At 36.0% G+C, this 25,306-nt stretch overlaps 1 protein-coding gene across 2 annotated transcripts in view; it reads left to right on the forward strand.

Moving 5' to 3' along the window:
- VPS13B (vacuolar protein sorting 13 homolog B) overlaps positions 1 to 25,306 on the forward strand; it is a 459,183-nt gene that overhangs the window by 189,723 nt on the left and 244,154 nt on the right. For both annotated transcript variants that reach the window (XM_084281966.1, XM_084281967.1), the window contains exons 20-21: positions 9,240 to 9,349; positions 22,772 to 22,919. In XM_084281966.1, coding sequence (XP_084138092.1) covers positions 9,240 to 9,349; positions 22,772 to 22,919 — 258 coding nt within the window. The remainder of the gene's footprint in view (positions 1 to 9,239; positions 9,350 to 22,771; positions 22,920 to 25,306) is intronic.

Genomic DNA, 25,306 nt, shown 5'->3' on the forward strand with positions numbered 1-25,306 from the left:
GTTCTTGCAGTCCTGTCATTCTGTAAGGAACAAGAAGTTCATAGAGTAAAATCACCTGTTTGAGGCCTTCCCTTGCCAGGAAGTCTTCCTGACAGCCATCATTTCCTCAAGGAAGGCTAAGATTTTCCAGGCGTGGATGGAATTTTTGAATGAAGCTCCAGAGTAGGCAACTCCCGAAGTTTTACTCAGCAATCACCCTGAGTATCATTTCCTTCACTCACTTACGAGGTCTTTGTCCTTGTAATTTTGACATATTTGACATATGTTTTCTCAGTCGCTCACCTCTCTGTGGCCCTTTGTCTCTTCATCTGAGGCTCAAACTGTGCAGCAGTTTCTGTGTGGAATTTGGAGGTTGTTTTTGTTTTGTGTGTTTTATTTTTTTCATTTGTTTCCTTAATCAAACATTAGCAGGGTTGTTAAAGCAACTGTGTCTACAGTGATTAGCCCTCCCTTCTTACATATCTGAAGACTTCAGTGTCTTCATCAAATCATATACGTGCAGACAATATGTAAAGTACAGCTACTGGTTTTACTTATACATTTGTATACGTGCTTTCCAAGAACAATGAAATCATTAAAGAAATATTACTGCATTTGGAAAAGAGCTTCTGCAGTTGTAGTTTGCCTAAGGCTCTGAGGTCCACATCCAGGTGGCTTGGACCTAGAGTAGTTCAAAACCCATTTGCTTTATAGTAAATAGGCAATAGTTTAAAAATGAAGAAAAGCAAATTACTTAACCAGTAACTAGAGTTCAAGACGTGTGAATGCATTTTTATTTCTGTGCTCTCTGCTCTGGGGTTTGGAGGATGTATAATGCTTTTGGCATGGAGCATAGTGTGAATTAGCGAGCATAAATACTGAATGAATGGTATTGTGAAACAGAAGTTTCCAGGTTTGAATGCTTAAAACTGACCTAGTGACCTCTTAACTGACCAGAGCTGCGTGCAGATATCTGTGTACACAATGGATTTATACAGTGGAATAGATGATATTTTTTGTTACATTGCCTGTTCATTCCCTACAGCTGAACATTGAGCTAAAACTTTTCTAGAGCTATTTTGATAACATAAATCTTGTTTGCTCAGTCATCATTTTACATGTAAAGTTGTGTTGCAGTGATACCAGTAGGAAAAGCATATTATCTGTATTGAATCAGGCCAGATGCTTCAGCAGTTCATCCAGCCCTGTTGGTGGTTGCTCTGGATAGCTTAGTAGATTGGGTCACCACATTCATCTCCTGAAACATCTTGACATTTCATCATCCCGTACAACTCTGCCTTCTTCCATAGTGAAAACTACCATGTATTCTTATCGCTGTTTCATTTCTTTTAATTAATTTATTCTATCTTATTTTTCCATTTAACTTCCTCTCATATCCCTTATAGGTAGTATGGTTTCTTTAAAAGCCTTTGATGAAACACCTTGTGGAATATCTGTAGGAAATTTAAGTAGACTAGAGAACTAAATCTACTTTGTCCTTATGCTTGATGATTCCCTAGGATAACTCTGGGCCTCTGTGGTTTAGTGCTGCTTTACAAAAGATGTGAAAAACACTGTATTGAATCACTATGCCTAAACTAAGTTTGATCCATAGTATGTCTTATTTTGCAATTACATTTGTTCATATCTTTTGTTGCTATATAGAACATAATCCAAAAGCAGTGCAAGACTCTTGAGATCAAATGAAAACAGGGATTTTCTGCCCTATTCATCTCATTTCTAGTCTCAGTCCACTAAATATAGGAATTACCAAAATTCTTATATTTTTTAGCAGAGAAACATCAATATAAATATTGTATTTTTGGTTTGTTTGAGATAATATCTTTTTTTTTTCAGTGGTTCATCAGAAATCTGTTTGCTGGAATTGCTGTATTTTACAAGTAAGACTAAAAGTTCTTGTAAGCTGAAAAGTAACAACAGCCTTTAAAATGGGATCAAGAAGATCTGCTTCATGGTATCTTTGGGACTTTTTATTTTAATGTTTGGTGTCCTCTTGATCCCTAAGACGGTGAACAACTGCAAGCTGTACTTTATTCCAAACAGGAAATGAAACAGAACAACGTTGACATGAAAATAGGTATTTAAGTTCTTTCATCACAGAGATAAACAGGCTAAAATTCTCAGCCCATTTTGAAAACCTGGTCAGGTATAGTGAAGCTAATGGAGTCTTTGGCATTAGAAATCTAAGTAATTTTGTTATATGTGTAATTGTGGTGGCATCAGATACAGAGGCAGAGCTATTGAGTCTGAGAGCCAACTCTCTTATTTGTTAAAGTATCATGATGCAAGCAGCACATATCTTATCAATGAAGTTTCATAATAAATTGTCTAAGGACTTAGGGCTAGATTTGTGATTGAAATTTTAACATCAAGAGATGGCATTCTAGTGGGACCTTGAGAAAAAGAAAAAACGACAAAGAGAAGTGACTTTGGTAGGTGTCTGTAAATGAAGGTGGTTAGTTGTAAGCACTACTGGGTGTTTGAAGACCTACTTCTGTAGCACTGGTTGAAATCATCAGTTTGGACCACCCTGTGTCTTCTGAGTGGAAATGCAACTGTCTAGGCAACTTCAGCCATTGTATTTCTCCCCATTTTTTATTCATTCACTGATGATGTTTTTGAAGTCATTGTAATATATCCTTGCTGTGTAGTCCTTGTATGTGTAGTCCTTTTTATCAGTTCAATGTAGAGCTCCTCATTCTCCTTATATTTACAGGATAGTCAGTGTGATAGTTAAATATATAAGCAGGACCTAAAGATGGACATGACAAAATTATACTTGAATGAGCTTTTTTATATTAAAGAATTAAAATTAACGGATATGGGCTACGCATCTCAGCATAGGAGTATTGCTGTTATATTTTCATGGAGACAATTCAGTAATCACCCAAATAAAGCTGACATTTCTGTCTACTGTAGCTGCCTACACATTTCCCGTTTTTCATGATTGTTATTGCCTATTAAGCTGTGTCCCTGAACCCACATCACCATATTCTCTAAAGGAAATTAAAGTTTTGGTCTAGTGAATTTTGGAAAACAAAGCAGCCTTTCATGATTTTCTTTTTTTTAGAAGCATATAGCAACCATTTTAAATATACATCTTACAGTAGTTTTCTGAAAATTTGCATCTCAGCACGCAATAACATTTTTCTTCACTAAGAAAGGCAAAACACTAAATGGACTCATTTCCATTCTTAACATCAAAGGACAGAGATTGTATGGAATATCTGAGGATTGTTCTCCATACTTTGACTTGATGTGCCTTGCTTCTGGCTGATTTACAGAAATATGGCTCCTTGTACTTCAGAAAAATGATGTCTGCCATACATAGCTTTGTGTTAACCAATGCGTTGAGCGTTTTTGTATTTTGTCTCATTATGTTATGTCTTTGGCTCTAATTCTTTAATTCAGCATTTGTGACTATTTGGGTATTTATATAAATAGAGAGGGAGAGAATGTTTTGTTTCTTTAAGCCTTACAGTGGTTTATCAGACCATTCAGTTGAAATTAGGCATTTGTGATTTAGACTTATTTTTAACACAGGTTGAAACCCTACATTTATTTTTTTTGCTACTAGTTACAGTAGATACCTAGGTATGGCACACAACTTCAACATCTGAATTCTATCCCCAGGTCCTGCTGTCCTGCTGTGTGATTTAATAACTTCACCTCTATGCCTCGCTTTCTCTATTTTTGAAGTCAAAATAATGATGCTGACCTGTTGTGTCAGCGCTTAGAGCTTTTCAACTATAAACCTCAGTTGGAGGGTTACAAGGTAGTGGTAGAAGTACATACTCATTAAATGTTTCCTAAGATCAAAAGCTATTATTTCAAAAATATATAGTATTTAAATATTGTGGTGTATGTATGTTTGAGCAAAGTATAGCTGTACTGTGAAGGAACTGTGATATTGCAGAACAAAATGCTTACTGCATGGGAAGGTTTTAGTAGGTTTTTTTAATGAAATATTCTAATATCGGTCCAGGCAACTAAGTTAATTGATCTTCGGGTTATTTTAAGCATTTGGTGAACATGAAACTGTGAAAGTACTGTAGATTAGGAGATTTTTTCTGAGATAAAATTGGGGTAATATGTAAAAGGCCATTTGTAACCATTCAACCTTGACTTGAGACACATGCAGACATACATTTCAGTGGCTAGACAAAATTTGTCAAGTTACTGTAGCTAGTAAAATGTAAAACAACTTTTCAAAATAACAAACTTTGTCTATTTTCCTTGCCTTAGTCAGCAATTCAAGATGAAATGTGGGTCTCCATCTCTTACGTAACATTAGATTAGATTTTGCAAGGCAATCGAATCGCATTGGCTTGTTATAGATATTACAATGCTGAGAAAGAGCTTGCATGTTATACTTTTATGCTGTGTAACTGCAATCTGTAGCTCCTACTTCAGCTCTCATTCTTCAGCTTGGGATGTAACTGAAAATGGCTGTGGTGCCATGGGATAGCTAATTGGTAAAGCCTGTTTGGAATGTGGATAAGTGAGCCATTTTGGCAGTGAGCAGAGTAGTAAAGAGCACTCTTTTTCCCTTAGTTGACTCCCAGGCTAAAATTAAACAGAGTTAGATATTTCCACATTTAGTGATTTACAGTGCATCTGTTCTGAGTCAACTAGCAGAGAGAACTAATTACCTATACACTTCTTATAAAAAGAACTTTTCATTTCTGTGCAATACATAGGTCTGCATTTTAACAATATGCCTGAGTGGAAATGCCCTTGAAAACAATAAGAGAAGTTAAAAAAGAGTATTTCTTCTGCTATCCTTTAAAATAATTGGATAGTAAACTCACAGTGCTACTTTGACCTGTATCAGCACCTGCTTATCATTCACATGTCCTGAGATGGAGGGAGTTGTAAGCTCAATGCTGAAATAATTCATGGTGCCGTTTATATAGCAAGATGGTGTAATGTTTTCTTTAGTTACCTAGTTACTAAAAATAAACAAAACTTGTCAGAATTAGTTTTTCTTGTAGATCACTCCCTTTGTTCATATTTGTGATCTCTCCTCAATATAAACTGTGCATTAACTTAACTTTTAGTTTCCTGTAAAGGTTTTTCAGTTCATTTTATAGGAGACTATCTGCAATGTTTTACTGGATGTTTTTACTGTAAATAGCAATCTAGATGTGTTTAGGTACTGCATACACACAGCAGAATTTAGAAAGACCACTGCTGGGATGATCTTTTACTGTTGCGGAGATAAAATACCTTTTTCTGCACATAAATAGCAAGGTTGCTTCTAAATGTCAAGCGAGTTACAGTATATGTTATTGCTGCTGCATTAAATGTTGAGTTTCAACAACTAAATTTCTGACTGACCTATTATTGTCTACTCTTCCTAGTAAATCTTTTCCACCACAATGGTGAGAATGACTCAGTAATGCAGTTTATTCTCTCATGAGGTTCTTATTCTTCCAAACAAACAGCTGTTTGCTCCAGGCATTGCCACCTCCTTTCTCGTTCCCCAAACACTATTTCACCTCGTCATTCCTTTCACTGTCCTGCTGCTGTCGTTCCTTTCTTCTGGCTCTGATTTTTGAAGCCCTTTTCTGTTCCTCACTCACCGCTGAGCATCCTTCGGCACCATCACCCTGCTCCTTGACTCTGCCCTGTTTCACCACTCCTCCTTTCACCTCCTGCCTCCTTTCTCTGGAGCCTCATTCCCCAAGCATCCTCTTCTACCTCAGCTGCCTCACAAGAGGCGAGGTTACACACTTCTTTCTTACATGCTTGAATTTCTCCTTGTGAAGGGGAGGACTAGAAACCCCGTGCTAAGGGCCCCTCTCCTCCCAGGCAGCCTTTACTTGGGTACTCCTGGCAGGAGGAGGTGGCAGCAGAGTGGGCCCAGATGTAGGAGGCCTTGCAGGAGGCCCTGGGTTATTATCCCCTGCGGGCCCCCAGGCCTTCAGGAAAGCCTCAGGAAAGCGAGTGCCGTAGCCACAGCTGTCGTCCTCCAAGGAAACTCATCGAGAAGCTCATCTGCAGGGCGAGAGCGCAGCTGCACTCAGCCGCCTCCTGCTCGTCCTCCTGCCCGCCTGCTGCCTCCCTGGGTTCATTCCTCCAGGGCCAGGCACGAGTTGGGCAGGAAAGAAATTCTTTGCCTAGCTGCACCTGGCCCGTGACACCAGGGCGACGTTGAGGAAATTCTCTCAAACGTGCAAAGATTGTGCGTGGTGTTGGGCTCGATCTTGTTTTTAAGCCGTTTTCTAGAGAGATGTGATAGATAACTCTGGCAAGAGCTGGGATCTGAAAACGAAACCTAGTATGGTATGGATCTAAGGTCTGCTTTTTTTTTTTTTTTTTTTTTTTTTTCTGAAATGTAAATTTAATTAGGAGGAGAAAAGGGGGAGGGGAGAAAAGAAAGTTCACCACAATCTTAATGAAATCCAGGAAACTCTAGTGTTGCATCTTGACAGAGAGAAAATAACAATTAATTTATTCTTTTTTTTTTCTTAACCATGTAAGGAGCCTGCTGCCAACTTACAGCTTGGTTCTCCCACAGAGATTGCCGTGAAACTGGGGGGGGGGCGGGAGGAGGCTTCTTGTTTCTTGGAATGAAAACTCAAGTTTAAGCTTGGGGGGGGGGGGGGGGGGGATAAATCTGAGAATATTTTCTTTGATTATTTAGTGTCTTATTTTGAGGAGAGCCGTTACACAGATAACAGCGTTATATAGGTGATTACGTTGCTCTGTGAACAGAGCAGCTGAGCAGCAAACATGGCAGTAAATTTTGGTAATTCAGAGTGACAGAAGTGGCTTGGTAGGAGGCCAGAATTACCTTGCAGTCAAATTGAAAGTCAAATAGTGCAACTGCTTATCTAACTACTTGTATGTTAGGTGTTTTTTTTTTTTTTTCTTCTCCCCAGATGCAAGCTATCAATGACAAAAGACAACTGGAAAAATAAACTATGTTGCTCTCCATTCTACCTTACATTAAAGTTTTATGGGGTTGTGATAGTGACTTCATGGAAGTTAAAAGATAGTTTCAGTTCAAAGCATGGCTTAAGTGTTTTGAACGTCTTAGTTTTAGCTCATTTTTTGCAGTAAACAAGAAACTAAATTGAGTAATTAGCAGCATGTGCTACAGTAACACTATTTTTTTTTTCAAGAGTCTGTTGTAAATATGGGATTTCTGTTGATTTTGCCTGTAGGCTGACTTTATTCCTCACTCTTTGGGAGGTCTCTGACTCCCACTTGTCATATCACATACATTAAACCTTTCATTAAGTATTGCTGACAACAGGCAGTATCTCTTAAAGATGCAGGATTCTCTCATTTTGGCATCCAAGTGTCTTATAAAAGCTAATGATTGTAGCGTATACTTTTATCAATCTGTTACCTTCTGCTTCCATTTTCTAGTTTCCTCCAGATCCTGCTGCAAGACACATTCACTGCTGTTCTTACTTGCACATTACCCTTTTATTTTATGCTCAACATCAGCTTTGCCTTAAATTGCAGATTTATTTCTAAGGTTTATTGCTGACATTTAAAACCATCAGATCACAAAGACTATTCTAAGTATAGGAGTTCCTCACAGTGTGTGTTCCAACTCCAAGCCTGTGCTAGGCTGGTGATTTATCTTTGTGTATTTCTTGACTGCCATTTTCCCATTGTACTTGTCAGTCTTTGCTTGCGTAGCCCCAATTTGATTGGACTTCTGCCATTTGGAATTGAGCAGGTTTTAAGATTTTGTTCTCTACAATAAGTATAGAACTTATTTACTTTTTTGTTTATTTTTGTGATGTATTATGTTTTGAGGAATATGGTTTCTCAGTTTTTTGGAAAGTATGTTGAATTGTGTGATAAACCTTTTGGATTTAAATTTATTATTAAACTCAGATTGCTGCTTAATTATATACTTCAGAGTAAATACATTCGATATTGCTTTGGAACTAATTGATTTGGAACTAACATGGTTTCTAGAATTGTAAAACTACTGTCATTCTGTAGAACTTGGACTGGACCTTCCAGTAGCTAGGATTTCTTTTTTGAATGTGTTTCATTACTTATTGGAATATTTAATTTCATTTATTTATTCATTACAAAGTTGCAAAACTTGCACAAAAAGACATCTACTTAACAATGCTTGCTGTACTTTTTCAATACAATCACTATCTTTGTGTTCTATTAATCTATTTGCTTCTGAATCTTGCAGCTCAGTCAGTTTCTGCCACAAAAAATAAACTTCAGTGAATAACAATATACTATTTACAGAAAAGTCTCACTAAATTAATGCATGGTTAGATTTTTAATGCAATCAGAAATGAAATAGTGCCTCTTAAATTGGGCTTGAGGGTGTCTGGATTGTGGTATGTTAAGACTTCTAGTTACTGAGAACAGTTTTTCTCCTGTTTTATGCCTCAGTGCTTCCCATGTAGGTGTTTCTTCACAAGCATATGTAAACTGTGAGTTTACTTTTAAGAAATGAAGCTACAGTAGCCCTACCTTTTAATCCTACAACTTCAAAAATCAGATTTAAAGAAAACAAAACGTATTGTAAAACTTAGGTTAAAACTCTAAAAGCACACAATACTAAGACTAACAACAGTAGCAGAGTTGAAAGTTTTGCCATATTTTACCCAGCAAGTCTGCCAAAGAGTATTTATGACTGCATTAAAACAGAAAATGTTTGTCTTGAGCAGAACACTAGCCTAGAGTAGAACTATCTTTATTAAAAGAGATAAAAAAAAAAAAAAAAAGAATCCAGTGTCCTAAACCAGGTTTTTCTCTGTGTGTATGTGGGTGGAGGAAGGTCATACAGTCATGTATTATATTCCTTTCTTTGTGTCAAGGGGCATTTGACTCATTTCTTGCATAACTGTATTGTTGGCAGAGAATCCAAGTAAAGGTGTTATGTGTATTGCTACGTGCTCGATTTCTGTGAAAACAGTTTTTCTTGGCAAAAAATAGAAACAAGAAACATCAAAAAGCAGTTCTCTGCATTTTGTGTGTATGTGCACATCTCTAAGAATAGCAGTGCTGGCAAGTTTCTCATTTTCAGAAAGTTATTGAAATTTATGTGGTAATTATTACTCTTAGTAGAAATCTTACGTGCGTAAATATATCTGAAGTACAATCCAAACAAAAGTCTGCATCAAAGGAGATGTATGGGCAAGAAAAAAATAATATATATGGACATTCTTTATATGGCAGTTATTATTTTCTGTTAATGTATATATTCTCAAAATGTATTCTATTTTCTTTTCCATGGTGTATAGGTGCAGTACTGTTGTCCAGTGTACAAGGATTAGCGATTAATGTTGATCCAGTGCTTTATACTTGGCTTATCTACCAGCCTCAGAAACGACCCAGTAGACACATTCAGCAGGTATGTATCCTTAGAGTTAAAGGAGTGGAGAGAGGGAAAACTTTCTCTTGCATGTCTACCAGTAGTGCATTTTTGTTCCACATGTTTTTCTGTTGCCCTGTTCATTTTAGTTTGCAGCACATAGTGTTGATCCGATTTTTATTTATTTAACATGTCAAATCTTGCGTATTAAAATTCTTGTTTCTCAGCGTTTTCATTTACAGTGTTTAAGTAAAAGAAAAGAGAGTGTGTTTTCTGATGCTCCTTGCTTAGGATCAGTTAGGTTTTAGTCATTTGGGATGGTCTATCAAATAATTACATAATTTTGTTAAAGAAAAATCACTACTCTTATTAAAACCAATTTTAATAGGAGATGAACCATGCAGGTCATAACTTGATACAACTGAATGCTGCAATGGATTCCATATATAATGTCAAAATACATATTTGCATGCAAAGTGCTTGGAAGAGATACAGGAAGTTAAGGCTGTGGGTATATATGGCACAGTGCTTGCTTTGAAGTATTCTTGATCCTAACTTTCATCCTGCGGACTCCTGACCTGGAAACAATCTGGAAACTTTTTGCCTGGTTCTGAACTTATTTTTTCACTGTTGTTTGGCAGACCAATAGAGTATTCTAAACCTTAAATTTGTCATAACTGATCAAGTGAGTGGTTTGTTGAGCGTGATGTGCTCTCTCAGTTCTAAGTCATCAACTATTAAGTGGCCAACACAAGAATCTTTCACTATGGGTCTCACTGCCAATATACAGAACACTGTGCACATTAACCAAGCTTCATAGTTGGCCCTTGAAATGGCCATTATTATGGGATTATTATGATCTGAAAACATTTCTGTGTCTTGTGTGTAAATGACCTTGTTATGTGTAATTGTCAAACATTCGAGTCCAATTAAGCTCGTTCTGCAACAACACCATCTGATAAAATTCAATGTGTGAATTGCTATTTTATCATTTTAATAACTTTGCGCTTTTAAATTGTGTTGAATTTTTTCTTCATTCTTGCATCATAACTGGACTAGGTATTTCCAGATACAACTCTTTTTAAAAAATGGGACCATTAATGTATTTTTGCAATACTGTTATGTATCTTTCCAAAATTTAATTCAACCTGTTCAAATATTCATATAAATGACAAATGTTCAAATAAAAGACCTTCCTTAACATTAATGTTTGTAATCTTCAGTTAAACAGTGGTTCAACTGCCTTTTTATACCGAGAGATAAGAATAGTTTAGTGACTACATTAGAAAACTTCTTTTCCATGGTCTTGATCAACAGTGATTAATTAATTAAACTGGTTAATTTCCATTCATGTATTTATTTATTTGTGGAATTTGTGACCTTAGCTTATACAGCCTCCTAAAAGTTGTTCTATTCAATTTCTAAGTAAAATTAGTTTCATGCTTCTAGTGTTACTAGCTTGAGTTGCTTGGTCATTTGAAATGGTTTTAAATGTGAATTTAGAAATCTGTCAACATGGCAGTAGTTCCACCATTAGTATAACTGCAATAATTTGCTGCATATATAAGTAAAAAAAAGACAGTGTCTGTGGCAGCCATGAAGAAACTTGAAAAGATACCTTTATTAAAATATTAACAGAATACTTTTTTTTTTCTTTAAATAATATTGTAATTATTCTAGATTAAGGATTCTAGTCAAACTTATAGCCTTGTATAATGTTTATTGGAAAAGGTTGAGTTACCATAGTCTGGTGTAGCAAAATGCTCTGTGCAACCATCGTGATTTTTGAACATTTAATGAAATAATTCTAAAACATGACGCTTTCAAGCACATCATCATCAAAATGTTATTAATTGATAAAACTCTTTTCTTCCTCTAACTGTCAGTCTTACACAATTGCAACAGGAAAAAATAATACTTTTAGAAGTTCTGTGTGTGATTGAAAGATTTTAAATGTTAACATATTTCAAATTTTAATGTCTATTATATACATTTTTTTTTCTCCCATTCTGTGTAAGTCTAAACTGTGAGTTTTATCTGAACATGTAGTCATAAAATCTTTTGGTATGCTTTGTTCCATTTGTGCATCTTATCATGTCATAACATTTTAAGTGTGATAAAGTAAATCAAGCTAAAAATTTGGGACCACAACTACTGCCATGTAAACTTACTACACACAGGGTACAGCTGGATTTATCTGTGTTCCCAGAGACAAGTATGCCTTTTAGTACCTGAACTTCTTCAGATTTGTTTTGCCTTTTAACTATTACTTAAGTTTCCAATTTGCCAATGCCAATTTGTCAGTGAGCTTGCTTACTGAAATACTCACTATTTGTAGTGAAACTGTGTTGGTGTAGTTTTGTCTGAAAGCATGAAAACAGAAATATCAGAACCTTTTTAACTTAGTTAAGCTGAAATGAGGTAGGACAGAAGCATAACATCAAAACATTTTCACAAAGCACATAAATTTTCAATGTTTTTTCCATGAAGCTGTGCTGTCTCTCCTTTAAGATTAATGTGATACAGCCATGAAGAAATGTAATTGCCTTTGGCCTTATTGAGATTTTATTCAGCTGGTACAGAGCAATGGAAAAATGGTGTTGGGGTGTGTGGGGCAAACTCAGCCCAATGAGGACTACCCCTTTTCATTTATTTTTGTTGGTTTCTTGTTTAGTCTACTTCTGCACCTTGCTTACCCACTGTCAAACCAGTGTGACATCTGAAACCACTATGTTACCCAGTTTTAAATGGTTGTTAGTTTTGTCCTCTCCTCTACCCAGTCTATTTTGTACAGATAGGTTATAAACTCTTTAGCCTTGTCTATGTAATATCTACTACAGTAAGTCAGATGTCCTGATATGTTCTTAGATAGTGTCTGAAAATTAATGATTAATTATAAATGAGTTATTTTTTTTTTTTTTAAGTCTGAATAAGGGTAAAAAAACGGAAGTACAAAGATGCTATTTAAATAAAAAGTTAAGTTTGGCACAATAAGCAGTGAATATAAACAGGTTCTTAATATATCTTGGCTAGAAGTGAGACATTTTTAAATCATTAGTTAAGAGTACAGTAAGGTTTCCTTCTTCTTTTAGTCTTGTCAGAAGGAAATTTTCTATCTTGTTCCAATACAGAGTTTTCTGTCTTTAGGAACAATACACATAACAGCTGTTTGCAGAAGACTGAATTTAGTGTTTAAAGAAAATATTAGAATTTGGAAGTTTGTTTAATGATGCACAACAATTCCATGTGAGCTATCTGTGTATATTGTTCGAGTTGTATAGATCATTCTTGTTCACATTTATTTAAAACTTGGAAAAAAAAACAACACAACAGGAAATTTGGAAATACAACTGGTCCTTTTTTAGGCTTCTGCATAATTTTTAAAATACAATGGAATATCTGGAGCCAGATGCTTTCAATGAATGGCATTTTAGTGTATTACCTTTTATTATAAAGTGACTATGCATGCCAAAATGTGGATGCTGTTACACATTTGAATAATAGTCTGTGTGGTTGCTGTTGTGACTATATGGTCAGTGCTCTAGGGTAAATAGATGTAAATGTAACTCATTTTTTTTATAATCGTTCAGAGTTTCAACATGCTTCTATAAGCTTTCCATTGTGCCACTTGAAGAACAGAAACAATGAGAATATTGCAGTCTAAAAATCCATGAGACTCTCTCTTAATGCTTCAATGAACTGCTTTTGAATTTCTCCCATGGCTACTAGTAACATATTTTAGGGTTCTTAAGTTTCTTTGCTGAAGTAAAAGCATTGTGTAAACTAAGTCTCTTCTACATTATAGATTTGTCCATTATCACCTATTAGCTAATTGGTGATACTGGACATAAGTCAATACAATACTATTTGGAGGGAGCATAACTGGATTTTTAATCTCAAAATAGTAACGCTTCTTATTAAGTTTGGCAGAGGTAAAATAAGTTAATGTATACAAAACACATACAAAAGAGTTGTTGGGTGCTTTTGATGTGCTTATTTTAATGTTTGTTGCAAGCTTATATTTTGTAATTTTTTTTTAGTAATAGAGGAAAGTGTATCTGCTTAAACATTTTGTAACAGTATGTCCTACTTCCTATTTGCATGCTGTATAGTATAACATGCAGCATGTTTTCTGTAGAAGGTGATACAGAAAAGTCAATGCTGCTGAAGTTTGTTTTAATCAGGAATAGAATTAACATCTCGAACATCTCTTTAAACTGAACTTGAGGCACGCTCTTTAATTTTCTCATGTGTGAAGTCTGTAGTCCTGTTACTTAATACAGCAAGTTGTACAAGGTCTTGCTCAATAAAAAAACTTGTTCGGTGCTCAGTCCCCTTCACAGTAATAAATAAATAAAAGTGCATCCTTATGTTCAACAGAAAGCTCCTGTGCTTCTGTTTGTACTCGTTGCCTGTTGTCTCAGTACCAGGCACCACTGAAAAGAGCCTGGCTCCATCCTCTTTCCAATCTCCCTTCAGTTATTTATATATAATGATAAGATTCCCTCTGAGCCTTTTCTTCTCCGGGCTGAAATGTCCTGTCTCTCCCAGCCTCTCCTCATAAGAGATGCTCCAGACCTTTGATCATCTTGGTGGCCCATCATTAGACTCTTCCCAGTATTTCCATTTCTTTTTTGTACCGTGGAGCCCAGAACTGGACACAGTGCTCCGGGTGTGGCCTCACCACTGCTGAATAAAGGGGAAGGATCAACCTCCCTCCACCTGCTGTGATGCTTTGCCTAATGCAGACAAGAATATCATTAGCCTTCTTAGTGGCATGGACACATCGCTGACTCATGTTCAGCTGGTGTCCACTAGGACTCCTAGGTCCTTTTCTACAGAGCTGCTTCCCAGCTGGGTAGCCCCCAGCCTGTGCTGGTGCCTGGGGTTGTTCCTTCCCAGGAGCAGGACTTTGCAGGTCTCCTCATTGCACTTAATGAGTTTCCTGTCAGCCCATTTCTCCAGCCTGTTCAGGTCCCTATGAATGCTTGTGTGGCCCTCACAGTTTTGTGTCAATTGAAAACTTGCTGAGGTTACGCACTCTGCCCCATCATCCAGAATATTAATGAAGTCACTGTACAGGATTGGGCCCAGGATTGGCCCCATGGATTATGTCGCTAGTTACTGGCCTGCAACTAGACTTTGTGCCTGATCATTACACCAGTTTTGGATCCACCTCCCTGCCTGCTCATGCAGCCCATACTTCATCAGCTTGTCTCTGAGGATCTTGTGGGAGGCCGTGGCAAAAGCCTTACTGAAGTCCATGAAGACAATATCCACTGCTCTCCCCTCATCCATCAAGTTGGTCAAGCATGACTTCCCCTTGGAGAATCTATGCTGACTACTCCTGATGACTTGTCCTACGTATGCCTGGATTAGCTATTCCATCACCTTCCCAGGGATCAAGTTGAGGCTGACCAGCCTGTAGATTCCTGGTTACTCCTTGAGATTCTTCTTGACGATAGTGACATCTGCTTTTCTCCAGTCCTCAAGCAGCTCTCCCAGTTGCCATGATCATTTAAAGAACATTGAGAGTGGCCTTGTGGTAACATCTGCCAGCTTTCTCAATGCTCGTGGGTGCCTCCCACCAGGGCCCATTGACATTCTTATGTCCAATTTGATTAAGTATTCTCTGATCTGATCCTCTTTCGGGAAGGGTGACACATCTTCTTTGTTTCAGTCTTCCCTTCTGGAATCTGGGATATCTAAAGGGCCATTTTGCTAGTAAAGACTGAGGTGACAAAGGCATTCAATTACTGAACCTTTCTGCTTGTGCGTTTCCTGACTTTGTATTAGCGTATATTACAAGGAAATATTGTAGCTTGTTTTTGTTTGTTTGTTTGTTTTGTTTTGTTTTAGGACTTTCTACTCCTATTCTAAACTCAACTGAACACGGGAAGTTAATATTAATAAGGACTAATAAGGACTGCATAATACTTGCATTTTTCAAAACTGTTTTATATAGATTTCAGACTTAATACCCTGAATAACATGTAAACAGAAGAAAATAGTCATCTTGGGTCAAAAAAAAAAAAAAAAAAAGTTTAACAGGATGTGTTAAGGAAAAGGTACTTGTTATCATGAGAGTGTTTTCACTTCATCATCAGCTGATGGTCTTCCAGATATGCAGCGTAGCAAGCATTACATGCTGCTCTGTCTAGAAAAAGACAGTACTGGTAGAATACCTTTCCTGTTTGGACCACTGTACTGTGTATACAGTGTGTAGTAATCAACAGCAGAAGGCTTTGCAGGCCAATGTGTTAAAAACAAAAAACCCTAGGACACCCAAGATACTATATTGTTGGAAGTGGCAGCAGCTGTTGGAATTGATTTAGTTATATTAATTTATTCCTCAATAATACTGAGCTGAAATAACTTGAGACCTGGTGCAGAGCAAGGAATAAAGTTTATAAATCAAAGTACTGTAACTTAAAGTTCAAAACTGATTTTCAAAATCCTTCATCGTGGACTTGTTAGCTAAAGACATCTGAGAGAGGTGTTTTAATTAAGCACTTTTTGAACATTGTGTCACAATATGTACAATAAATAATTAGTTTAAAAAAAAAAAAAAAAGCCAAAATCCAACAACCAGAACTTTATCATTTTTTTGTAAGTTTAAAAAGAGTGAATTCGTCATACCATCTTGACATCTTGATAGTAATCCACTGTGTAACAGTTCTGACGTTTAATAGATTGATTCTCAACTTCAAAATTTTAAACTTTTGTGTTTTTTTTTTTAAACTTTTAAATTAATATTGAAAGAATAAATTTTTTAAAAATATCCTTTTTGATTTTGCTTTCCTTCAGTTCAAAACCTGAAGAGTAGATAAATAATATTGTGGAGAAAGTTATTAAATGGTAAATTTTATGTACTAATATCTGCTGTATTATATTACTTCACAGTTTGTATAAAATGGAAGGACTAAGAAAGATTTAAAGATATCAGTACTTCTAAAGAGTATTATATTGGAAACATGGGTGACTTTTCAAAAAAAAAATGACCTTTTGATTGCATGGTTCACTTCAAATTAATCAGAAAATTATCACTGGCTTTGGAAATACACTATATAACATTGTGCTCTTAAGATCTATGTTTTCAGAAGTAAAACATTAAGAAGAAGCCTGATAAAAAGTTCTGATTTATATATATTCTGTGTAGCTGCTCAAAGGCAAATTAGTATATGCCAGATGCGTTGCACTCCATCCATATGCTCCATATAAAAATCACATATTTTAGATTATTTGGGTGTTAAAAATAATCACATTTCTGGTTCCCTGAATTTGTTAGACTTTTCTGAAATAAGTTTTTGTTACCAACATTTTTTTCAATAACTGTTAATAATCCGTGAAGTTGGAGCAGCAAATTCAATAGATATCTTCCATACCCTGCTTGATGATTGATGAACCTATGCTAGATTTTAAACAGGGCTTAAACTGGCATAGATATTTTAGAGTTGATTTTTCTTTGAAATGTTCTTGTATATGTCAGCCAAAATTGGTGCTCATTTGTTCTTAAATACTTTATTCTGCATAGGTTGTTTTGGTAAAGCTGAGCTGTATGTGTGGCAGCAGTAGCTGTGTTCATGTAGTATGTGCACCAGTTGCTTACTTGCTGCTTTTTAACAGTTTAGTTTTTTAACTCAGATTATGTAACATATGCTTACCTAAAACCTTTGTGTTTCTTGAAAGCCCTGTTGAATAGATATGCTTTTTAATGCCTTAAGAAAGATTAATTTGAACAGAATTCAGGAAAGCAGGAAAGATGCAACTATATAGAGTGACTTCTTGTACATATGTTGGTTACTATATGTTTATATTGCCTTCCTCTTAAAAAAAGAAAAAAAAAAAAAAAAAAGCTGCATTTAGTGTCATTGTTTCCAGCAATTTAATATTTTATTTTGACTATTATTTGAAGATGTTTTCAGTTATGGCGTTCTTCATTTTGGTAAATCAGTGGTGTTTTTATCACATATTTACTCTCTTATAAAAGCCCTTACTTAGCTTTACACCAATAAATATTTAAAGATTTTATTTTGCTTGGCAAAAAAGCATTATCTATACTTTGATGAAACATCAGATATATGATACTCTTTGCAGTGAAAATATGAGTGCATGTAATCACGTTTTTCTCAAATGCATAATACTGTAAAGCCTCTACTTTTTTTCTGTATTTCTTTACATTAATCATTTCACTAAAATTAATCATCACAGAGAAGACTGAAACTATCAAAAACGTATACCTACACATATCTCTTTGTATATGAATGTATATGGCTGCACGTTTCTGCCATTTTCTTTGGCTGTTCTGTAAGCATGTGTGAGTGTTACTGTCTAATAAGTGTTTCAGAAATGGAATAGATCTAAAAACCGCAGTGCACAGAGAACATCCTTAGTCATGTACAGGAGCAGTGAAGGAAACAACATTGCTCCTCTTCCAGATTCATCATTTTAAAGCACTGGAATTTAATATACCTATACGATTCCCAAATCCAAATTTCTCCTTTTTCATCAACGTCTATGCCATGGAAGTTTTTATATCCCAATTCAAAAACAAGACTTTTCCATTATCTGGGTAGGTAGATTAGAGAATTGGTCTGTAGCAATTTGACTTCATCCATTTTTTCCCCTCAACTTTTTTTCTACTCCTTTTGCCCTTTTTCTACCATTATTTTTGGAATTATACTGTATTATAAAATCCTGCCATTGCTGTATGGGAAGTTAACTGTGTGCTCAGGATCTTATGAACTCTTGATCCCATCTTGGACTCAATGATCTTTGTAAGCCTCTTTCAACTGAACTGTTTGATTCTATGGCTTGATAATTCTTCACTCAAGTGGTTTGCACAAGAGGTCTTTCTGCAATGTTTGCCTAAGAAGTAGTTTTGTCATTATGATGGTCAGTACACTCACTTAGAACATGTAATTCCTGTAATTTGAGGAATTACTCAAGGTGTCTTTTGGAATATTGCAGATCTTTGTGTCTTCAAGAGCCAAACACTTCTGATAATGAATGCTAGTGAAAAATAACACAATATAAGGGTGAGTTTCAGTACCTAAACTTAGAGATTTTTGCATATTGTAGCAAAGTTGGCTATTGAGGGTAGAACTATGTTGTCCTACTTTAGTTCTAGTTTTTCTCTTCTACCTTGATAAATAGCAGGAAAGGTTTTGATAAAAGCAAGCATGTTTCTAAATTAGACATAATTATCTTCTTGGTGCATCAAGGTTTCTAAGACCGTGGTAAGTTTTGATTTCTGATAGGCAAAAAGCATTATGCTTATGCCTATTTGGATCTGTCTTCACATACAACAAGGAGCACCATTGTTTCTGAAGGCTGTAGGAATGAAGTTAATGCTTGCTTAAGGGGCTGGACCTACATGGGACTAGAACCTTTTATATGGTACTTCAAAGTACCCGTGAAAGTGCTTTCATCAAATGATGAAGATGTAGGGCTTCTTGGCTGGCGTAAGTCTATCACGTAAGTTTGGAAAGATTACAGCTCATCAACCAGTGGCTGATCTTTGGTCCAGGCAGAAGCGCTTTTTCTGAGCATACCTGAAATTTCTAGCTGAAGTCACAGAATTTCACGTGAATTTGCAAGTTCATCTGTTGGGAATGAAGCTGCTTTTGTGAGCCCCAGAGGTTAAGCTTGCCTAATGTTTTTAATTAGGAAACAATTTAATTGGTTAATTTTAACTAGAAACTGGGCCTTATGTCTAATGCTTTCGGAAGCAATACAGGTGTATTCTTATATTATTGCTGTCAGAAACCAAAACAATGAAATGTAACTGTGGCCAGACAGCAACTGTGATTAGTTGCTATTAAAGCTTGGCTCAAGGTGAGCAAGGTAGACCCTTGCTATTCGAGCTGCCAGAGCTTGAACTGTCCTGCAGGATAAGTTAATGTTCTTCTCAGAGGCAGATAAAATGTTTGCGTGACGGTGATCTTACATATTCACAAAAATCATGTCTTGAGTAGAACTTCCATCTGCACCCATTCCAGTGACTTCATTAATTTCACTTTCTGCTTGCTGGTTGTAAGCTATTGCATGTGTACAGATCAGTCTGTGTGCACGGAGAAGACACTAACGGGATGTCTGGGTTTGGTTTCATTTCACAGATGACAACCCACGTCTATGTTGGGGCTTCTGCATTGAGCTCAACATTTCACAGACCAGTGCTTCATTTTTAACCTTATTTATAATGTTTTAGTTCCAGGAATTCATTCCCTGCTTCCCATTGACAAGCAGGTATTCAGCCATTCCCAGGAAAGCAGGGCTCATCATGCTTAACAGTTTTTTGGGAAGACAAACATCATCGCTCTGAACATGCCCCCATTCCCCAGCCCCCTCATTAGCAGGGCAGCACAAGGAGCAGAAAAGTCTTCGGCTCTTCAACAACATTGGTTTGTTATCACTGCTACTTTCATGAAAAATCCAAAACACAGCACCATATAAGTCTCTACAAAGAAAATTACCTCTATCCCAGCCAAAACCACGACAAAAGCATTCCCAATCTTCTTCATGTGCCTGCATACTCTTCAGACTCACTGGTGAAATAATAAAAATAAATTATTTTAGGTGGCATGAATTATTATTAATCTAGTGTTCATTGTGTAATACACACAAAATATTATTGCATCAGTAAAACTGTGGTCAATATTCCAGAATAGAATAGGATTTTGATTTTGACTGCAAAAACAAAATACCTTAAGGCTGTAGCCCCAAACTGAGTTCTCTTGTAGGTCATAACATTGGGCTTACTTTTTGAGTGTAAACTCTGTCATCTTATGTATTATGTGAAGACAGATTTGTATTTAAACAGAAGCTTCGACTTGAATCATTTTGGGTGATTTTTTATACTTCTGGAATTCAGAAAAGTTGTCCATTACTCAGGACAGAGCCGATAGCGATTCATGTGTTGTTGATGACTTGTGTAGAAATTGATTAATATTTTCTAGTAGAAAGCATTTTCCTGACTGTTGTGGGAAGCCTCTGTTTACAGTATTCCTCTGTGTAAAGGAGCCTCATATAAATGCTGCTGTAGTTCCATATCTCTGTTGTGTTCTTTATCTTCTTTATAAGACTACCAATTAATAACTGTAAAGCTTCCTTCCCAAGTAGGTGTGTTAAGCTTTACTGCATGCTACTTCATTGCCAGCTTTTTGGGTTGTTGTGATGAAATGCTTATGAAAACACTTGACTGCAATGTCTCCTTTCCCATCAGATTCATCTTCTCGTACAGCTGTGGTGCTCTTGTCATCTGCTATTTCCCAAGCCACAATTTCCTCATCAGTCTGTGGCTAAAACCCAAATCTTGATGATCCTTTTCCATCTATTTCAACGTTGATCTTTCATCTTCTGCATTCTTTTAACCAGAAATCTTTTGCCAAAAATCTGACAAGATTGTACTGGGCGTCATCAACAGCAACATCAGGCTTGATTTCAGTGAGCAAAGATGAAACAGCTGTTTCATTGTCCAGATCAGCACTCAAGCGCTCAATATTTGGTCATAATTTTTTCCAGCTTTGGCTGGCTGTGATAGCCTTGATGTTTTTCCCTATATGACTAGTGGTGTAACTTATTATTGTATGCTGCTGATCCATTTCTTCAGTGGTTCAGAAACAGCCACAGCTTCTTCAGACACTGTTTTCCGTCCTATTGTCTTTTGTACTGTCTTATATTATCCATGTTCGTTCTTCAGAACTCTTGCTTCACTTTGGCAAGTTGATGTTCTTACGATGTTAAATGCAGAAATGCCAAAACATGGCTCAACGGTTGCTGTTATGGGAAGGCTGCAGGTGGCTTTGCCATATGAAAGGTTGTATCAGATAAATTTTGAAAATAAGTGACGTAATACGTCTGACCAAAGTTTATAAAACTTCAGACTCTCTCTCTCTCTGTCTACATGTGGGAAGTATTTCTATGGTGTAAAACTTTTTTTTTTTTTTCAAAGCTGATTGGCTTTTTTTGCTGTTGTTATGGCTAGAGGACACCAAAGTGACACGTTGCTGTCTTCCAGAATTGGTTTTTAGGGCTTTTGGAGACAAAGCTGATGACTGTACGTTCAGAGAGAGCAGGAGAGATGAGAGTTCTGTTTGTCATTGGCATTAGTATTTTCCTATTAACTTTGCATACCATTGTATATGTAAGTTGATTGTTTTCACTGGAATAGGATTAAATAGTTGATTGTCTGTCTTATTTTAATTTACTTTTATAGTGGAAAATGGTAAGGGCATTTGGAAGTGATTCTCCTTCAATTAAACGATTTTTTCTGTTTGTTTTGGGGTTTTGTATGTGTGCACGTGTTGCACACTGCTTGATTCAGTGATCTGTTTTCCATTGGAGAAAATTTACAAGCATATTGCCCGCCTCACACGAATTTGTTTCCCACAGAGATTCCTAATGCAACGTGTGAGGTTTCTCATTACCCAGCTATATGGATTACATTTTCACTCCAATACCAACAAAATTAAATTACACAAAAATTGATTAAGATGCATGTAATCCTAATGTCTGATCTTTAGAAAAAAACTAATGCCATCTTTAAATGATAACGCTCTGCAAAATCAACAGTAGAAATACTCTGCTCTTCTCAACTGGCGTATATTTACAACTTACCTAGCAGCTAGCACTACAGAGAATTGTTAACATTTTTGTACACACAATGGAAGATCAGGTTTTATTAATGATTTTGTCTTTTCTAACTCACGTTGATTTAAAAAAAAAAAAAAAAAAAAAAACCACCAACAAAAGCCTTCAACTGTATTTATTTCTGGCCCTTCAGTTCCTGAACTCATTATTTTTGCCTTATGTTGATTAATGTATTTTCTGTTTTCTGATCTTTGAAATAGAGGTGCAGGCCTTCAAACTAGATTTGAATGCCTTCAATTTTGTCAACCAGTATTGTGTTTTGAGCAGTTGGTAATTTTACCAGTCTGCTTAAATGTCAAAAGGTAATTCAAAATCACGAATGATCAGAGTCAGGCCGCACGTTTCTTTTTAATTGTGTGTCTTTCTTTTAGAAGTTGAATTAATGAAGGTTGATAAATTACTTTGCAAAACATTGAAGTCTTCGTATCTGGCTAAATTTGTCTAGTTTCCACTAAATGTTATGATTTTGCTTTGAGGATGATCCAGGTTTATTCATACGCATTTTGATGGCCTAGTGAGCATGGTATTTTAAGTTAATAAATTCTATTTAATTTTTTTTATTGTAGAATTTATTTTAGTCCTGTTAGTCTGAGAAAAAAAGACTTGCAAGTGCAAGTCCGAATGTAGTGTTTCAGCTGTTTAATGAAATTGTAAAAATTTGTTTTCATAATGTCTGCTTCAGTCATCATTTTAAGTCATCTTCTATAAATTAAAAAAACGCAGCTGAAGACATGCTTCTTATGACAATGTCATAATTCAAAATTAATGTTTTTTGGTTTTGCGTGGTTCTCAAAGTGCTTCTTTTTCTAGCAGTCTGTAGGATCTGTTCCACTTGGAGTGTCAGTAACTCGAAAAAAAGAGGATGAAGCATCAGTTGGAAGTGCGCCTTTGGCAAGGCAGCAATCAAATCAAGCTTCTGAGTATGCCAGCAGCCCTGTCAAAACAAAAACAATAACAGGTATGATCACATCTTAATTGAAACTAGCTACTCAGCCTTTTTAGCCTTACTCAATAACATCCGTGTGCAGCTGAACAGTATCAGCTGTGCAAATACTCGGGAACATATTTCAGATTTAAAGAAATATTGTCCCAGAAAATTACCAGTTCTTTAATAAAAATGTTAATTTTTCATCTTATTTTTAATATAGATACTACCTCAAGGGTCCTGATAATTTCATGGAATATATTTTCTAAGACAGGATAAAGGAGATGCCCTTTCAATAGAAGATAGCTATTTGGCTTGATATTAAATACTTAAGTCCATAATTTTGTCAGACTTTATACACTTAGATTAATCTCTTTGATTTCAGTCAAACTGTTCACATTGTTTCCAACCTGGCATGTGTGCAAGTCATTGCAGATCTAAGTTTTGTGCATAAATACAGTAAATTTCACAGTTTTCTCCCATAGAAAATATATTTGTTGTCACTTCTGTTTCTGGAGTTTAAGAAATTTTTAAATTTAGGAATCTTCCCTGGCACATTGGGAGTGCTAGCATTACACTTCATTATTACTAATCAAGATGATATGGCATTCTGGGATTTTCTGGACTATTTAATCATACAGTACTGTCTGCAAGTAGTAAAATAGGACATCATCCAACAAAAGTGACTATCCAGCTGAGACTTTCGGTAATCCTTCTGAAATACACTGAACAAATTCTCTTTTCCTTTGCATTGATGTTTATTTCCAGTTAATCATGAAGTACTTCAAGATGTTGTCTATTGAAACCGAGATTATGATCTTGCCCATGAGTGGTAGTTTAATTGTTATTTTGTGATAAAAAGGGCTAAAGCCAGAAAATCTGAATATTACATGGGTTGCCACGTTGAAATTGATAGAATAATAGAAGGAAATCTTGGAAATAAATCTATTTCATTTATTAATAATTTACTTTTCAGAATTTTACTTTCAAAATTTTTCAAAATTTTACTTTTCCAGGAGTTGGACTCGATGATCCTTATGAGTTCCTTCCAACTTGGGATATTCTATGATTCCATGGTTCTATGAAATTTATCCTTTTATTTTTACCATTCTTTCATCCTATCATTTGTTTTTACCTGTAATGAAGTGACTGCATTAAGTACATTCTTCAGTTTGCAATATTTAGCATGTATAGTCCTGCTACACCAACATCATACGTGTTTTGCATCCATTCATCTCCTCTTGTGGTTAATTCCACCAGTGCCTAACAACAAAGCACAGAGGTGTAATGCACTAGAGAAACATATATGATTTTTATGTTAAACTGTCAGAAATAGGATTAAAAATATCTTTTTTTAAACCTTTCTTTGCAGAGACATATATAACCCTGGAAGAAAGCTAATCAGGGAATTCAGTTTGCTTTATTTAGTGTTTGAAGAAAATTCAGTTTGAAAGAATGATGCATTCTGCATCCCTTTTGTCTGAACAAAGCTCAGTCATGGAGAAGCTTTGAAAATTTCAGTTGCCAAAGCTGTTGTTTGACTCAGAGAAGAGGGGACGTAGTTGTTTTTTGGAGTTACCCAAACAATCTGATAATATACAGGGATGGTACGTTCAGTCATTACGTTAAATTTGGCTTCTTACCTGATGAAAATGTTTTTTTTTTTGTTTTTTTTTTTAAGATGTAACATGCGTGTCACAAGTGTTTGTTCAAAGACCAGCCTGTGTTTTTAACTGTGTACCTATTTGTTATCTGCTGGAGATAAAATGCCAAGTGCAAAATACCTGAAATATTTGAGATTTACCTTTAATTCCTTCAGCGGAATCAAGTATAGAATGAATGCCAAAGAGCAAAAGGAAATAATTTACTAATTAAGTAATTTAAAGGGATATTCTGTCCACTTCAGTAGACCACTCAGATTTTCTCTAGTAAATGGAAGGCGAGCCATGTCATACTGCAGTGCCGTGCAGGCTCATTCTCTGTATAGCCTCCTGAAGCATCATGTGGTGTTAAAAGCTTTTCCATCTGTTGAACAGAGTTAGATTTGGACTGGGAGATTTGGGGGGCAGTAAAAACTTAACACTTACATTGTGTCATCACCCCTTCCCCTCCCCCCTCAAAAGAAGTCTCTGATTATGAAGCTACCAGTTAAAATGTGTAGAAAAGGTAGGATGAAGGAAAGAGTAAAAGGTGAGACCTCATTCTGAGATTCTGAGAAAAGTTTCAGTGGATGCTTTGTTTCACAACTTGTTTCTTTACAGGTGCAGTATGTGCTCTGGAATATGGTGAATGAGTGTCTGGTTTCTTAAATGAAAAATAGAGTGCCTGTGATTCTTCTCCTTTCTGATTTTTCTGGGTCCCTTGCTACCAGTAATTTTCACTTGATTTCCTTACTTCTTCATTTCACCTAATTTCTGTCC

The sequence above is a fragment of the Netta rufina genome (assembly GCF_964035555.1).
Source record: "Netta rufina genome assembly, chromosome: 2".
NCBI lineage: Eukaryota > Metazoa > Chordata > Aves > Anseriformes > Anatidae > Netta > Netta rufina.